This window comes from Periplaneta americana, chromosome 5 (genome assembly GCF_040183065.1).
Source record: "Periplaneta americana isolate PAMFEO1 chromosome 5, P.americana_PAMFEO1_priV1, whole genome shotgun sequence".
Lineage (NCBI taxonomy): Eukaryota > Metazoa > Arthropoda > Insecta > Blattodea > Blattidae > Periplaneta > Periplaneta americana.
Genome location: NC_091121.1, coordinates 62,975,372 through 62,990,678, shown reverse-complemented (window position 1 = coordinate 62,990,678; position 15,307 = coordinate 62,975,372). Strand labels below are relative to the sequence as shown.

General features: G+C 36.1%; 2 protein-coding genes across 3 annotated transcripts in view; both read right to left on the bottom strand.

Annotated features, from left to right (window-relative positions):
• The window catches only part of LOC138699759 (uncharacterized oxidoreductase YjmC-like), a 57,624-nt gene extending 50,405 nt beyond the window's left edge, over positions 1-7,219 (bottom strand). Inside the window, exons 1-3 of one of the 2 annotated variants that reach the window (XM_069825873.1) lie at positions 6,980-7,219; positions 5,813-5,890; positions 3,764-3,988 (exon numbers count right to left, since the gene is read on the bottom strand). In XM_069825873.1, coding sequence (XP_069681974.1) covers positions 3,764-3,911 — 148 coding nt within the window. In that variant the 5' untranslated portion in view covers positions 3,912-3,988; positions 5,813-5,890; positions 6,980-7,219. The remainder of the gene's footprint in view (positions 1-3,763; positions 3,989-5,812; positions 5,891-6,979) is intronic. The other variant, XM_069825872.1, reaches the window with a different exon arrangement.
• A 4,542-nt stretch (positions 7,220-11,761) lies between these two features.
• Positions 11,762-15,307, bottom strand: part of LOC138699757 (uncharacterized oxidoreductase YjmC-like) — a 65,479-nt gene continuing 61,933 nt past the window's right edge. Inside the window, exons 9-10 of the mRNA XM_069825871.1 lie at positions 14,003-14,113; positions 11,762-11,964 (exon numbers count right to left, since the gene is read on the bottom strand). Of these exons, the coding sequence (XP_069681972.1) occupies positions 11,917-11,964; positions 14,003-14,113 (159 nt within the window). The 3' untranslated portion in view covers positions 11,762-11,916. The remainder of the gene's footprint in view (positions 11,965-14,002; positions 14,114-15,307) is intronic.

The following is a 15,307-nucleotide window of genomic DNA, read 5'->3' as shown; positions in this document are numbered from 1 at the left end:
TAAATTATATGTATAAGAAAACTTTCTCAATATTTTTCAGACATGTTGTATAAGTTTCGATAAGCCGATATGAATAGAATTATTTATTTATGTTTTTCCGTCTGAACAGCTTATCTTATGCTAAGTGAATTATGGTTCACTAAATTAGTATGCTGTGTATGACAAATATAAGATAGATATTACGTTTTGTATTTGTCATTCACATCAAGCTAATTTAGTGAACAGTAATTCACTTAGCACACGGCAAAACAATAAATAACTACATTTCTCAATCTTACATTCACCGAAAAGACTGAAAAACTTCGTTCCTCTAAACTGAAACAGATCTTATTACAGAACCTGGTGATGCCTTACTTTGACTATTGCGACGTTTTGTATAGTGAACTTTGTGTTGAATTGTCATTAAAACTTCAGCGTGTTCATAATGTTTGTGTCCGTTTCATTTTTAACAGTCGTCACTATGATTATGTCTCAGAGTATTTCTTACAATTATCTTAGCTTCGTTTACGAGAGAAACGTTCAGTCCATTCACTTTGTTTACTGTATCAGATTATAAATAATTCCTCATCTATTTACGTAGTTCCTAGCTTCACTCTTTTAGCATCCCACCACAACCGTGATACACGTTCACAGCATAACCTTGTTCTATCAATACCATACGTGAATGCAAGAACTAGGTAACTCGAAATTTGCGTTTTTTAGTTACCTCTTTTATAGCATAGCAAAAATCGCACAAAATGTAATTCAGGATCTAGGTAACTGATCGAACGATACCAGCGACATCTATTTTCCAATATAACAATTAGGTAAAAGAAAACGAGACATATTCCTTAGTGCAATAAATAAGTAAATAGGCGATGTCACAAAATATGAAAAATCAAGTTACTTAGTTTTTGCATTCAGGCGACGATATCATCAAACATCTCTCTATTCTGCTTCCTTTACAACAGTCGAAGTAGTCGGAGTCTAAAATCTTTTAAGTACTCTCTACTTAGAATTTTTTTTTAAACAGAACTAGACTCTTATAGACGTATCTAAATAATTTGCTTTACATTTCCAACTTTTTCTCTCTCTCTTTCTTCCTCTTTTTATCTTGATATTTTTATTTAATCGTTTGTATCTGTATGCTATATGGTACGTTTTTGCTATTCAACTTTTTATGTCTCGTAACCTTCATGTATTCCGGTATTAGTAGGCCTATATAATTATGTAGTCTATCTCAAGTGAATTCGTTATCTAATTTTTTTCTATTCTCATTATGTATTCCATGCATCTCTTATTGGTATAATATATGTAATCGTCGAGTTTATCTCGAGCAGTTTATGCCTTACTGTATAAATTGTATATATTCTCCTTATGTTATTGGACTGATCTTGATTATACTTAATTCTCTACCTTATTTTATGTAATCTCTTGGGTATCTTCTTTAATGTTATTTTGTATTCTATTTATGTATTTCATACATATTATTCAAACCTGGTTGAGTGAAAGAGAAGGCCTTATGGCCTTAATTCTGCCAGGCATAATAAAACTACTACTACTACTACTACTACTACTACTACTACTACTACTACTTATTTAAGTGTATATTTCTAAGGTTAATAGTACACAATTACCTGCATATTTTGGTAGTTTTTACTGCATATAAATCGTCGGTCTTTTCTGTACCATTTTTTTTTCTTGTAAAAAGGAACAGGAATTTAAAGATAAGTTCTAGTTGTTGTTCAGATTTTATGGTTTTGTTTGAGAAAACAAATGGCTGGACATAATTTAATTGCAAAAGAAAATATACACATGCTGGAATTTGTCACCATGCATTATTTAGTGTTCTGCCCAAGAGCAGGTCTTTCATTGCAAACCCAGCTCTCTCCAATCTTTCCTACTTTCTGCCTTCCTCTTTGTTTCCTCATATGATCCATATATCTTAATATCGTCTATCATCTGATATCTTCTTCTATCCCGAACTCTCCTCCCGTTCACCATTCCTTCCAGTGCATCCTTCAGTAGGAAGTTTCTTCTCAGCCAGTGACCCAATCAATTCCTTTTCCTCTTCCTGATCGATTTCAGCATCATTCTTTCTTCACCTATCTTTCCAAGACAGCTTCATTTCTTATTCTGTCTGTCCACTTCACACGTTCCATTCTTCTCCATATCCACATTTCTATTCGCTTCTCTTCACTTCGTCGTAATGTCCATGTTTCTGCCCCATATAATGCCACACTCCATACAAAACACTTCACTACTCTCTTCCTTAGTTCCTTTTTCAGAGGTCCGCAGACGATGTTCCTTTTTCTATTGAAAGCTTTCTTTGCCATTGCTATCCTCCTTTTGACTTCTTGGCAGCAGCTCATGTTACTGCTTATAGTACACCACAAGTGTTTGAAGCTGTTCACTTGCTCTACTGCCTCATTTAGAATTCGCAAGTTTATCTTCTGTATTTTTCTTCCTCTGACCATGCTCTTCGTCTTATTTGCATTTATCTTCATCCCATACTGTTCACAGAATATACCTCTGATTGAGGTTATGTACATCTATTATCAGGCATCTCACTTGACGATATGGGTCAGAGGAAGTCTGATTAGTGTAATACATAGCTAATCGGCGATGTATGCAATGGAGGGGAAAAGGAACTGGCTACCCTAGTCCATTATCTCCTGACCTAGTCGCCTCATAAGTCGTGCCTTATTGGTGTCACTTGTGAGGTTCAGACCTGTCTTCGGACAGTTGACTAAACAACAACAACAACAATAACAACAGCTCACAGCTATCATTTAGCTCAAGTAGCATATCCTTTAGTATCATTTTCTCTTTTGCTAACAACGCCATATCATCAACAAATCTTATGCATTTTATTCTTCTTCCTCCTACTGTCACTCCTCCATGTTCTAAAAACAGTTCTTTACTAAATCCTCCAAATAGATGTTGAACAGGGTAGGTGATACAGGACATCCTTGGCGTACTTCTCTCTCAATTTCACTTCCTTCTGACACTTCTTCTCCTATCCTGAGTTTGACTCGTTGTTTCATATAAAGATTACTGAACAGTCTTCTCTCTTTAGATTATCCCAAGCCTGAATTAGAGCAGTCTGGAAATCTCAACGTAATCTTTATTCTCCATACGTGGTGTTACAGCTCTTTGTAATTGCTCTCATGCATGTTCTCTGGGATTAAAATCCGGGGACTGAGCAGGCCAAGGCAGTACAGAAATCTCTTCTTGCTGAAACCATTCACAAACCGCTCGAGCAGTATGACCGCAGGCATTGTCATGCATAAGAATGAAACGTTCTCCTAGGGCCTCTGGAAAAAGAACTAACGAAGAGACTAGTGAAGTGGTTTGTGTGGACTGTGGCATTGTATGGAACAGAAACATGGAAATTACGGCGAAGTGAAGAGAAATGACTAGAAGCATTTGAAATGTAGATACGGAGAAGAATGGAACGTGTGAAGTGGAGAGACAGAATAAGAAATGAAGCTGTGTTGAAAAGAGTGGGTGAAGAAAGAATAATGCTGAAACTGACCAGGAAGAGAAAAGGGAATTGGTTGGGTCACTGGCTGAGAAGAAACTGCCTACTGAAGGAAGCACTGGAAGGAATGGTGAACGGGAGAAAAGTTCGAAGCAGGTCAGATGATAAACGACACTAAGATAATTATATCGATTATATGAGAAGACTAAGAGGAAGGCAGAAAATAGGAAAGAATGAAGATTGCTGGATTTCCAGTGAAAGACCTCGGCTTAGACAGAAAGCTATGAATGAATGAATTACCTATTCTGTTGAGACCATGGCTGTAGTGTCCCTTGTAGTCAGCGTCCACTAGTACGTCGGCCAGCTGGACGGCACTGTCGTCACTCACACCAACGCTGCACAGCGCATCGCACAAGAAGCGTCTCACTTCAGCTAACGGGACCACCATACTTCACAGACTAACGCCGTACGCTTTCATCTGTCCCACAACCATGCAGATGTGACTAGATAAGACCACCTTCGCCCCTGCAAACATCATAAACAAGTCACTCAAGCAGCGACGTCAACACTTTAAACTTACGAACTGCACTCGCCATACCTCTGATATTAAGTTCGAGAACAATAGTTTTAAGTACAATGTATGAACTAACGAATGTAAAATGCCTTCATGTCTCATAAATGTAAGTTGACAACATCGAATTTTGTCCAGAAACTCCAAGATTTTAGATATAAAAATATTTTTATTAGTTATGTATCTAATTTATATTGTGAATTGAAGGGTCCAAGGAAAAAACCAGGTGTCACTTTTTCCATGAAACCTGGCTTCTTCGTTGAAATAGTTGACTTACCTGCTTCTTTTGCTGTACGCCAAAAGTTTGAAGACAAATAAACCCATGACTGATCTGTTTCTTTTCCTGTTTCATACCTCTAAAAGATAGTCCTTTCCATAGAGAATCTAATGGCACCTCAAACTCCATCTCGACAAAAAAGTGACTTACGTGATTTTTTCTCTGGACCCTTCAATTTAATTAAAGTATTTATCGGAAACAATTTAATAAAATACATATCCAACCAGTCATCTGTGGTGCTGTGCGTAGTCCATTTTATATCATGGAGTGCAGTTCGGTGGCTCCTTTGAACACCCCTTACAGATTTATGACTTCCTACACAAACATCTCTGGCCAGTCTATCCTATTCCCTCGTACCAACATTGCACAGTTACCACAATCCTGGCGACCCTCGAAATGAAAGAATTCGTGGCCGTCATCTCTATCTGGACACCACGTGTTTTGAAGAAGAGCACGTAATATCACGAACTGACCGCTCAATGAATACTACAGAATATACTTTCATGCTAACTGACGGGATTCTTGGAATTCGGAAAAGATGTGGCAACTCTGCCTCCACGGATTTGACGGGAGCCTGTCAATTCTTCTGACAGAGGGTTGTGATTGGCTACTAACAGGCAAAGACAAGATTTTCGTCACAGTAAGGAAACATTATTTTATGTAGGATAACCTATTAGTAGAGGGCAGTAGAAAGTCTGTTGGCAAAGTCCTTTCTATGAAACTCACTCCATGAAATAAAATGGACTCTACCCTCTTCACGGAACTGTAATCAATCTTATTTATGCAAGAACAACACTAAAAAAGTATTATTATTATTATTATTATTATTATTACGTACTTTGTCATACATATAATTACTTGATTTCGTACTTATACTCAATATTAATAATATAAGTTAAATCACCAAATGTCCAAAAAATCTTTAAGTACGACATGGCGATTTGTTTGAATTGACATTGTTGTTGTTTAGTCAACTATTAGAATACAGTTTGAACCTCATAAGTGACGCCAGTAAGGTATTCCTCATGAGGCAACTATGCCAGGAAATAGTGGAGTATGGTGAAATTGAAATTGATCCATAGCCAGCATTGTGTATTATGTAAATAGTTGTGTAGTGATATAACTGTGAAGACTGTAGGAGCCAATAGAATATATTAAAATAAATCTATTATTCATTTAGTGAACTTTTTATTTTATTTTATTTATTTAGACGATTCATCAACATCTTAGGTTACTTAACATCTGAATGAGACGAAGGTGATAATGCCGGTGAAATGAGTCCGGGGTCCAGCACCGATAGTTACTCAGCATTGGGTTGAGGGAAAATCCCGGAAAAAAACCTCAACCAGGTAACATGCCCCGACCGGGAATGGAACCCGGACCACCTCGTTTCGCGGCCAGATGCGCTAACCGTTACTTTAGTGAATGAGTGCATGGTTAATTAATTAGAAAATTAGGCTGAAAATCTGCATGTTTTGACAACAGCACGCAACCGGCTCACCTACGAATATACACATGAACTCGGGTCTGAATTCCAGCATTCCGTCTCTAAGTCACTGCAGCAGGGTTGCCAGACTTCCTGATGGTTGGAAATAACGATGTGTTAATATTTTTATTTCATTTACAAGAAAACTGTCTGTTTTATTTAAAAACTGCGAAAGGATAAATCATTCCTCATAAGTTTATCGAACCTTAAAAATATAAATCAGAATCGTACGGATAATAAGCTTACCTATCGAGTAAAACAGTGTTAACATTTAGGGAGAAAAAATTCTGGGAAAACTATTCACTTGGGATTAATATGGTATTGCGATTTTTTGTTGTACTCTATCCAAGCAATAAACAATTAAAATCTGCACAGTTATATACAGTATTAAATTAAAAATTTGATTTCATGTTCTAAATTTATGTTCACTCCTGCAATATATCCGAATGTCTTCGGTGTAAATTAGTGCTTGGAACCGAAGTGACTATTTAGTATATTCTAAAAATAAAATAATACCATAACGTAAGATTGAAATGCCAGAAAAATTCTGCACCTAGTTTTCAGCATAAATTCTACATACAAGTTCAATAAAAGTATAAATACAATAACGTTAGATTGGAATGCCAGAAAAAATTCTCCACCTAGTTTTCAGCAAATTCTTGCACCTAATTTTCAGCAGAAATTCTATATCCAAGTTCAATGAAAGTATAAACACAATAACGTTAGATTGGAATTGCAGAAAAAATTCTGGCACCTAGTTTTCAGCAGAAATTCTATATACAAATTCAATAAAAGTATAAATACAATAACATTAGATTGGAATGCCAGAAAAAATTCTTGCACCTAATTTTCGGCAGAAATTCTACATACAAGTTCAATAAAATTATAAATACAATAACGTTAGATTGGGGTGCCAGAAAAAATTCTTGCACCTAGTTTTCAGCAGAAATTCTACCTACAAGTTCAATAAAAGTGTAAATACAATAACGTTAGATCGGAATACCAGAAAAAAATTCTGGACCTATTTTTCAGCAGAAATTCTACATAGAAGTTCAATAAAAGTATAAATACAACAGATTTAATATTTACTGTCCTTAGTTTTGACGCGATGTTGGTACTTCTGAGCATAAACCCATCCAAGCTTGATTAGATTCCAAGGGAAATGAATAAAAATATACGTACCTTATTTTAATACTGGGCACTATTTTCTGGTGTTGTAATTATATTTTGTTGTCTTCGGCATGATGGAAGGTATAAGAAACTTTACTGAAGAATATTCATTATTCGTGCATAAATTGTACACAAGTTCAGACGAACCAAAATTCCATTAATATGTCGTTAATGACGACGAAACGAACTCTTCTTGCAACTTAATGAATAACTGGGTAAAATTGTGTTGCACAAGTGATAGAAGTGATCCATTCAAATTATGGAATCAGTATTTTGCAATACTTGTGATATTTGGAGTCAAAGGGCAAGTTACAAGCAAACAAGATGAAAAATCGATTAAGTAAGCATTAACAACACCGAATGAAAACCTTCAGATATTGTGACCAAGGATAATAATCGGTGTCACGGAGACGGCACATAATTTCTTATTATGAATTTCACATTTCTGCGACAAATCAGCTCTAACATAATGTTGTTAATGATAGCTGCATTTATCGTTCATATTCTAGGGACTATCATTCAAAAGACAAACATAAATTAAATCATTTACTATTCAACCAAATGAGAAGATAAGATTTCCTTTTCATGAATACACCGCTTTCTTTCACAATTCCAAAATGTTTCAAGTGGATAATATATTATAATAAATTTTACACTTTTGCATAAAATGGTTATTCACACTTATATTGCAGTGCCTTCTATTATTTTTTGGACAGCCATTTTTAAAGTAGATTTTTAACGGTAGGCAGACATGTTCAAAATTGACTATTATAAAGTAGTGTGCGAAAAGTATTTCTATCAGTAGTGAGGGAAGTATTTTAACACCGACTTTCAATTGTTTGCGCCGATAGTCAATTGTTTCTCACAAAAGGTCACGCGGCAGAAATCGCAACCGATCAATGAAGCGGTTCACATAAAGTCAGACCTACTTTTAAAAATAAATTTCGGTTAAGAAACGTACATAAATTAAATAGATTGTTTCAACAATTATTTGTTTAATAACTATAGGAAACAATTCCCAAGACACAGTTCTTGGCCCCATTTTATTTTTAATATAGTGTATTAATGATAAGGACATTAAAAATTGACTTACAACAATACAATGGTGTTCATTATTCTTATGCAGATGAAACAGTTTTGCTTTTTGGTGGAAAAACCTGGTATGATACAAATAATAATTCAAACAGTGGACTTAAATTAATAAAAAAAATTGTTTGACATAAATTATTATCTTTCTATCAACGAAGGCATGTCAGAATGGATTACGCCGTTACGGAAACGGTTAGCTTTGAGTCGTCCTTGAAAGCGGGTTACGAGCGGGTAGTTCTTCGTCATGATTGAAACGGATAAACACGTGATGCGACATAGAGGTACTTGTTCTGCGAGAAATTATTATATATGAAGTATATTTATTTTCTATGGAAAACAGTGACAGGACTTAGGTATTAATCTTAGACAAGGCAGTGATACTAAGTTTAAGTTCAGCCAATGTATGGGACTCAGCATCGTGATGTATTTGGGGAGCTATGATAGATAGCGAAATCCAGTTACGAAAAACCAGCTGAACGACTGATGAGATCCGTTACCCCCGTACTAGTTGGATCGTCGTTCACATCTGAAAAGGAATGTTGACATAAAGTCAGCAGTCGACTGGTAGTCCTTGGCGGTCTATGGGCTGTCGAGTCAGGATTATTGTAACAAAAATATGCATTCAAATTCTGAGAAAAAGTATTAAAAATTCTTCTTAAATATATGCCATATTAAAATATAACATCATGTGCAATAAATAAATAAAATTTATGTGAAAAATAAAATAGAATAATAAAAATTAAATTATATTTTTTGTAATAACGAACAAATCGTAATTATTACCATTATATGAGCACAAATTTAACATAAGGTTAAGGATATTATATGAATCTGAAGTTATTTTTGCCACTAAACTGAATTACTATTTGAATTTATTTACACGCTCAATAAATGTAAACCGAAAGCACTGACTACATATAATTCATAATCATCAACAATATGTTATTTAACGTTCAATAAAGTTAACTCCATGTCTTTATGTGGTAAGGTACTAGAGACGTGTGAATAGGTACTTCAAATTACTGATCTGTTGAGTAGACCTATGAAAATAGACCAGGCCGCCATATTTGGCCCATTACTTTATATAAAATTGTACTTCTTTCTCCATTCATATTTATATACTGAATTTTGTCTCTACATTTCTGTCGTCTACTGCAGTGTACCATTATGTTTGTGTAATTAATAATTACAACTTTATTTTGCTGTCAGTGTTTGAGCAAAAATCAAGATCTTTAAAGATCCCGCAAGCAAAGAAGCAACTAGTGACAGTTGAGTAACGTATATTTTTTAACTACCGTCCCTCCGCTCCCCAGATTCGTTACTCCCCCTTTCTGATGGAACACAGGAAGTATACACGACGTTTGTTTGTTTAGTTTACTTGGTTATTTAACGACGTTGTATCAACTACTAGGTTATTTAGCGTCGATGAGATTGGTGATAGCGAGATGGTATTTGGCGAGGTGAGGTCAAGGATTCGCTATAGATTACCTGGCAGTCACCTTACGATTGGGGAAAACCTCGGAAAAAACCCAACCAGGTAATCAGCCCAAGCGGGGGTCGAACCCGCGCCCGAGCGCAACTTCAGACCGGCAGCAATCGCCTGAACCGTCTGAGCCATACACGACGTTACCACATAGATATATTCCCTTTTTTTTCCGCGCTTACCTGTCTGCCCGTTCACCGGCCCATCCAGCTGTCTGCCATGGAAGTGAGAGAAGGGGGAATGCTGTTAGTTGCAACGTCACACTCTGGTCCTATATCTTCCACGTGCTTTATCAGAGACGCTAAAAGCCAAATCTTTCTCCGTGGCCATTGTAGCACAAATCAAGTCTGCATGTGCCCATTACATTGATAAGTTTTATTGATACCACAAGTACACGAATCAGCGTTATTCTAAAGACCACAGCGGCGGCTTTCCACGTTGCAGATTCAAACGGCAAAATCGCAGAGTCCAGGCGGAATTTTCAAGTTGACATATATGATTCATTCTTATCATAGATTAAATACTAACGAGAAATTACTGCTATAGCATCTTCACCAGGAGATCAACTCCATGGTTTTCCTGAGGTAGATATCCAAATAACCACGGGAAACCCTGGAATTGGCGCCGACGCTTACGTATTCCACTATGATGCAAGCAACAATTATCCAGGAAAATTTTCAGACATAGTTAGTATAGAAGGATAGAGGATTTATTTCTACTCTTTATTGATTATAAAAATATATTGTACACCTCCTATGTAAGCAGTGGCGGCTCGTGCCAGATAAATTAGGTGAAGGCCAATAGAATTCTAGGTAATTTCCTGGAATCGATGGATAGTCGTGACGTCATTGATGATGTTGCGAACGATTTTGCGAGCTATACGGTGGCCATATTGGATTAATGTAACATATTCACCATTTTCTTAAATTTCATGAAAATGAAAGCATATAATACATACAAATTTGCAACATTTTCGGGGGTTACGCCCCCTTAACCCCGAAGAATTCACTGTACCAACAGAACTTCCATACAATATATATATATATATATATATATATATATATATATATATATATATATATATATATATATATCACAACTTCACATGATATATAAAAAACCAAATTTAACACAACATTTTATACAACACATCAAATTAAAAGAGTACACAATAAATGAAGAAATATTACTTACCCATAACAAAATTCAAAATCACAATCATATTCATAAACTGTAGCTATTGATATTTTAAATTAATTTCAGAACATGCGATTTCCAATATATAATAAAATCATGCAGCTACACATAAATCAAAGCAATATTTTGTTGAATAGGAAACTTAAAAAAAAAAAAAAAAATCAAACACCACAAATACATCCTTAGGGCGAAATTACGTTTCTCAGATCGCTTTCAAATTTTTTATCTTACACTTCGCTCCACAGTTATATTATTGTGAGGTGTCGGTCTGCCGTATTTTGAAATAACTTATCTTGTTTATCTTCTGCAGAACAACGAGAGAACGGTGTCGCCAAAAGATTACACACTAAATCGTTTAAAGGATTCATGTTTTCATCGTACTAATACATTTGCTAACACCGTAACACTTCACTGCACTTGTCACAACGAAGAATACGTATAGACTAAAAACGAAGTCGTTGATCAGCGCGGGTAAGAGATGTTAAACGTAGTTTCAAATTTTATGCCAACTTTTTTTATTACATAGTACCAACATGTTTAAAAATGTACACAAAATATAATATTCAAGAGATGCTAACGTTAAAAAGTACTGAATATATATATATATATATATATATATATATATATATATATATATATGTTAAATTTAAACAATATCTAATTTCTTTACATACTCTTTTATGTTTTCTTATTTAGTTGTAAAATATTACAGTTTGCGGCCCTGGTCCAATGTTTGTACGAGAGAGCGATTCCATTTTCCGAGAATACTAACTCTATGTTCATAACATCGTCGCGGAATGAGTCGGCAGTTCATAGTAAGCAAGTCGTTGTCATGGCAACCGGGTTTGTTTACTGAAGGCGAAAAGGAAAGTCTCCTTCGAACCTTCAGCATTCACACCCCTCACTATCTGGACTGCTAGTCATGTGGCCTGACTGGTGAGGAATTCTTCTGAAGTACTGCCGAAGAAGGTTAACTGAGCAGATTAAGCCGAACAAGACAGATTAAAAAGTAGAGAAAAATATGGTTCAGTGAGGAATGCATTTTATTTTAATTTATTGATAAAATATAATTATGTTATTAAAGCACGAACAAAGGGGTGAAGGTGGCCTTCACCTACTTCACTTGAATAGCCGCCACTGATGTAAAGACAGGCCATGTATGCAAGTAATAAAACACATGTTACTTGAGCTGCATTGGTGTGATGCTGAGCTGCGTGGCGAGGGCGGCCTGCAACAAGTCGAAATAACGGTACATATTTAGAAAGTTTTTATATCCATCGACAGAAAAAGTTTTCTCTTTAGTGTTGACGTGGCGATGTCTGCATGGGTAGTAACGCCTGAGATTCAAGAATGTAGCGTTTTCACTTTAATTTATCACCATCACAACCCAATGAGAGTCCTCTCTTTCCTCACAAGCTTCTCCAGTCATATCTCTCTGTTACGAGTCACAGCCATCCAATTATCACTTAATAACGCCTTTGCATCAACATCATATATACAATGTTATATTCCCATCTGTTCCTATATTCTAGCAGCTCCTGCTAAGGAGTTTATTAATTCATCAACAGTCCTGTTTCAAAATAATTATTAATCTTTATACTCCACTACCAGGCATTGTACAGTCAGCGCCAAAACGAACAGCAGATCTGCTGAAATTTTCGCTCAGCTAGAGCGTATGTTTGTCTTGCAACCAAGTATTCATTTATTTGACAGAATATTTATACATATTGCAGATTCAGTGTTTGGCTTACGCTTAGTGCTGTAATTATGATTCTCACAACAGAGAAAAAGTCTTTATTGTTGAATATTATTTCCGTTCATACGACCTTGGACGTGCAAATGGCCGAAGTTTGAAATACGTTTCAAATGGCTTTCGTGTTTCTGTTCTGGATGTTGATGTAAAGCATTATATTTTCGTCACCAATAACAATCTGGGACAAAAGTGATCGACCTAAACGATAATGAGCAAGCAAAGAAGTAGGCCTACAAATGTAATGCGCTGATTTTTGTTGCAATAGCTCAAAACGTAGGTAGGATACCCAATTTTTTAAACTTTAACCATGGAATGGGTGCATGTGTCGTACGATGGTTGATTGGTCATAATTCATCATATTGACCAATTCCCGTGTAGCCTGAAGTGGATAATCGTGAATTAAAACATTTAAACGGCATTCATCAAGGTTGCACGGTTTTCCAGAACATAGAGAATCATTCATGTTAAAATGGTTCTCTTTGCAACGAGAAAACAATTTTAGTGCCGTACTTTCCCCCAAGGCGTTCCTCCTGTAAAGGGTGCAAATGGTTCTAGCAGCCGCCGATGTCTTTATTCTTCTCTTAAAAAGTTAAACTAAAACAAAAGTACATGTCGGTAATGTTAGTTTCTTTCTACACCGCGCGAGTTGACTCATGCGTATCGCATGGGACTCGCATTCGGTAGGTCCAAGGTTCGATTCCCGGACCGACCAACCTGATTGTGGTTTTTCCGTGGTTTTCCAGAGTTACTTAGGCAAATGCCGGGTTTGAATTTTCATTGCCACGGTCCATTTTTCCTTCCCCTTTCGTGTAGAAAAAGAATTTAGATTTTCATATCGTATCATTCATCTTTCTCATCTCATTCAATAGTCATATTCAGGTCGAGACCCATGTCTTCATCCGCTTATGGGAGGAGGCATCCTTTCTGAAACCTCTCCTGGGTTCCCAGCCTTCCGCAATATCTCTGCCAGATTCATTCTTTAAGAGCACTTCCGAGGGTGCTTCAACTTCTTGGAAGGGCCGTTGGAATGGATCCTGTGCCGCTTGGTCACCTTGGCGGTACGAACTTAGAGAGGGGAAGGGTAGGAGCCCCCCCCCATTGAGTGAGTGGATGAGGTCACATGCGGCCGGTGTGCTGGTACACCATCATCCTCATTCATCCCATACACTTCGGGGTACACAATAGGCTTCAGTATGGCCGATGTGCAAAGGGTCGTTCTAACCCGCCCGTAGCCACCGTGACCTAACCTTGTTTCTTTGTACTTGACACTTCATTTCTTTAGCCAAAAATTAACAAAAACATTCTTAAAAATTAAAAAAGACGTATTCAGTAACACAATACTGTGGCATTAAAGTAACAAATAACAAGCCCTAAACAAATTTGTTTCAAAGACCCTATTGCCATTGAAAACAAAAACGCTACGAAGTTATTCGTCAGCCTGTTATAATACATTCAGGTCTGGTCGGTCTGGAGTTGTTCGACTCATATTATTTTTATCTCATGTTCAACTTACCGAAGCTTTGAGTTGGTTCTCATGGTAGCGGATGCCTCCTTCCTCGTCTACCATCTTCATGTGGTTGCGTTCCGGGTCGCCAGGGACCAGCACCGGCTTTGATTGTTCGGACTGAAAACGGCATACAATTTTATTAGTCTCTGTTTGTACTGATGAAATAAACAGACTTGCAGTTATAAAACTAGATACTCTGTTCTGTTCTATATAAGGGATGTTGTTGTAATTGCTGCCGTGAGTGTTTGACAAACTGATCTATGTCTAAGCTGTCTTGATGACTCACGGCTAGCGCGTGAGATCCTCATGCAAGCGATGTTCCTAATATTTTATTTTGAATGATTGAGTATTACTTCATATTATTATTATTATTATTATTATTATTATTATTATTATTATTATTATTATTGCTTGTACATTCGTGTTTGCGTGTTCGGGGCATAAAGCCGTATGCCTACCAATTTGCAACAAAACTTTTTCATACAGCTGATGAAGGAGGCAATTTTTAAAGGAAGATAAATATGCCTGCAAGCGTTAGCTACGTTGACTTTGTTAAGTTTCAACCCTTGGAGGTGCAAAGTCATTGCAATAGTGATAATGTGGTTGATTCTCAGCCGATAACTTAGTAGTAAATTGTAACAAAACTAACATAATTCAATTTAAATCCTGTACTAATTCAACCTCGCAAATTTCAAGCGCAATAATTAATAACAGGCTCTTAACAGAAGAAAACAACAAAATTTCTTGGCTTACAAATCGATAATACATTAAAATAGAAAACTCACATTAAAGAAATACCCCAAAACTAAATTCAGCACGTTTTGCTATTAGACCTGTGCAAGAAATTGTAAATATCAATACCTTACAAACAATATATTTTACTTTGACTACTTCCACTCGATAATTGTTTTTGGATTAGGCTAATATTCTGGGAAAATTCTACAGGTAGCAACAGTGTGTTCTTACAACAAAAAAAGAGTAATAAAATAATAGTAGGCGCCAAATCTAGGGAATCGTGTAGAATCATTAAAAAAAACTACAAATAATGCTTATGGCTTGTTAGTATATTTTTCATTAATAAACTTCCTCCTATGTAATCGTGAAAACTTCGCAACTAATTCTACAGTTCATAGTATAAATACTCGTTAAAAAGTACTTACCATCATACTCCATTGGCAAGTGTATCGTGCTATCAAAAAAGAGTGCGTTACATGGCAGTAAACATTTTTAATAACTTCCCTATGTATATAAAAAATCAAACTCAAAACATAAGATTATGTAGGGCCAAATTAAAGAAGTGCCTAATTTCTC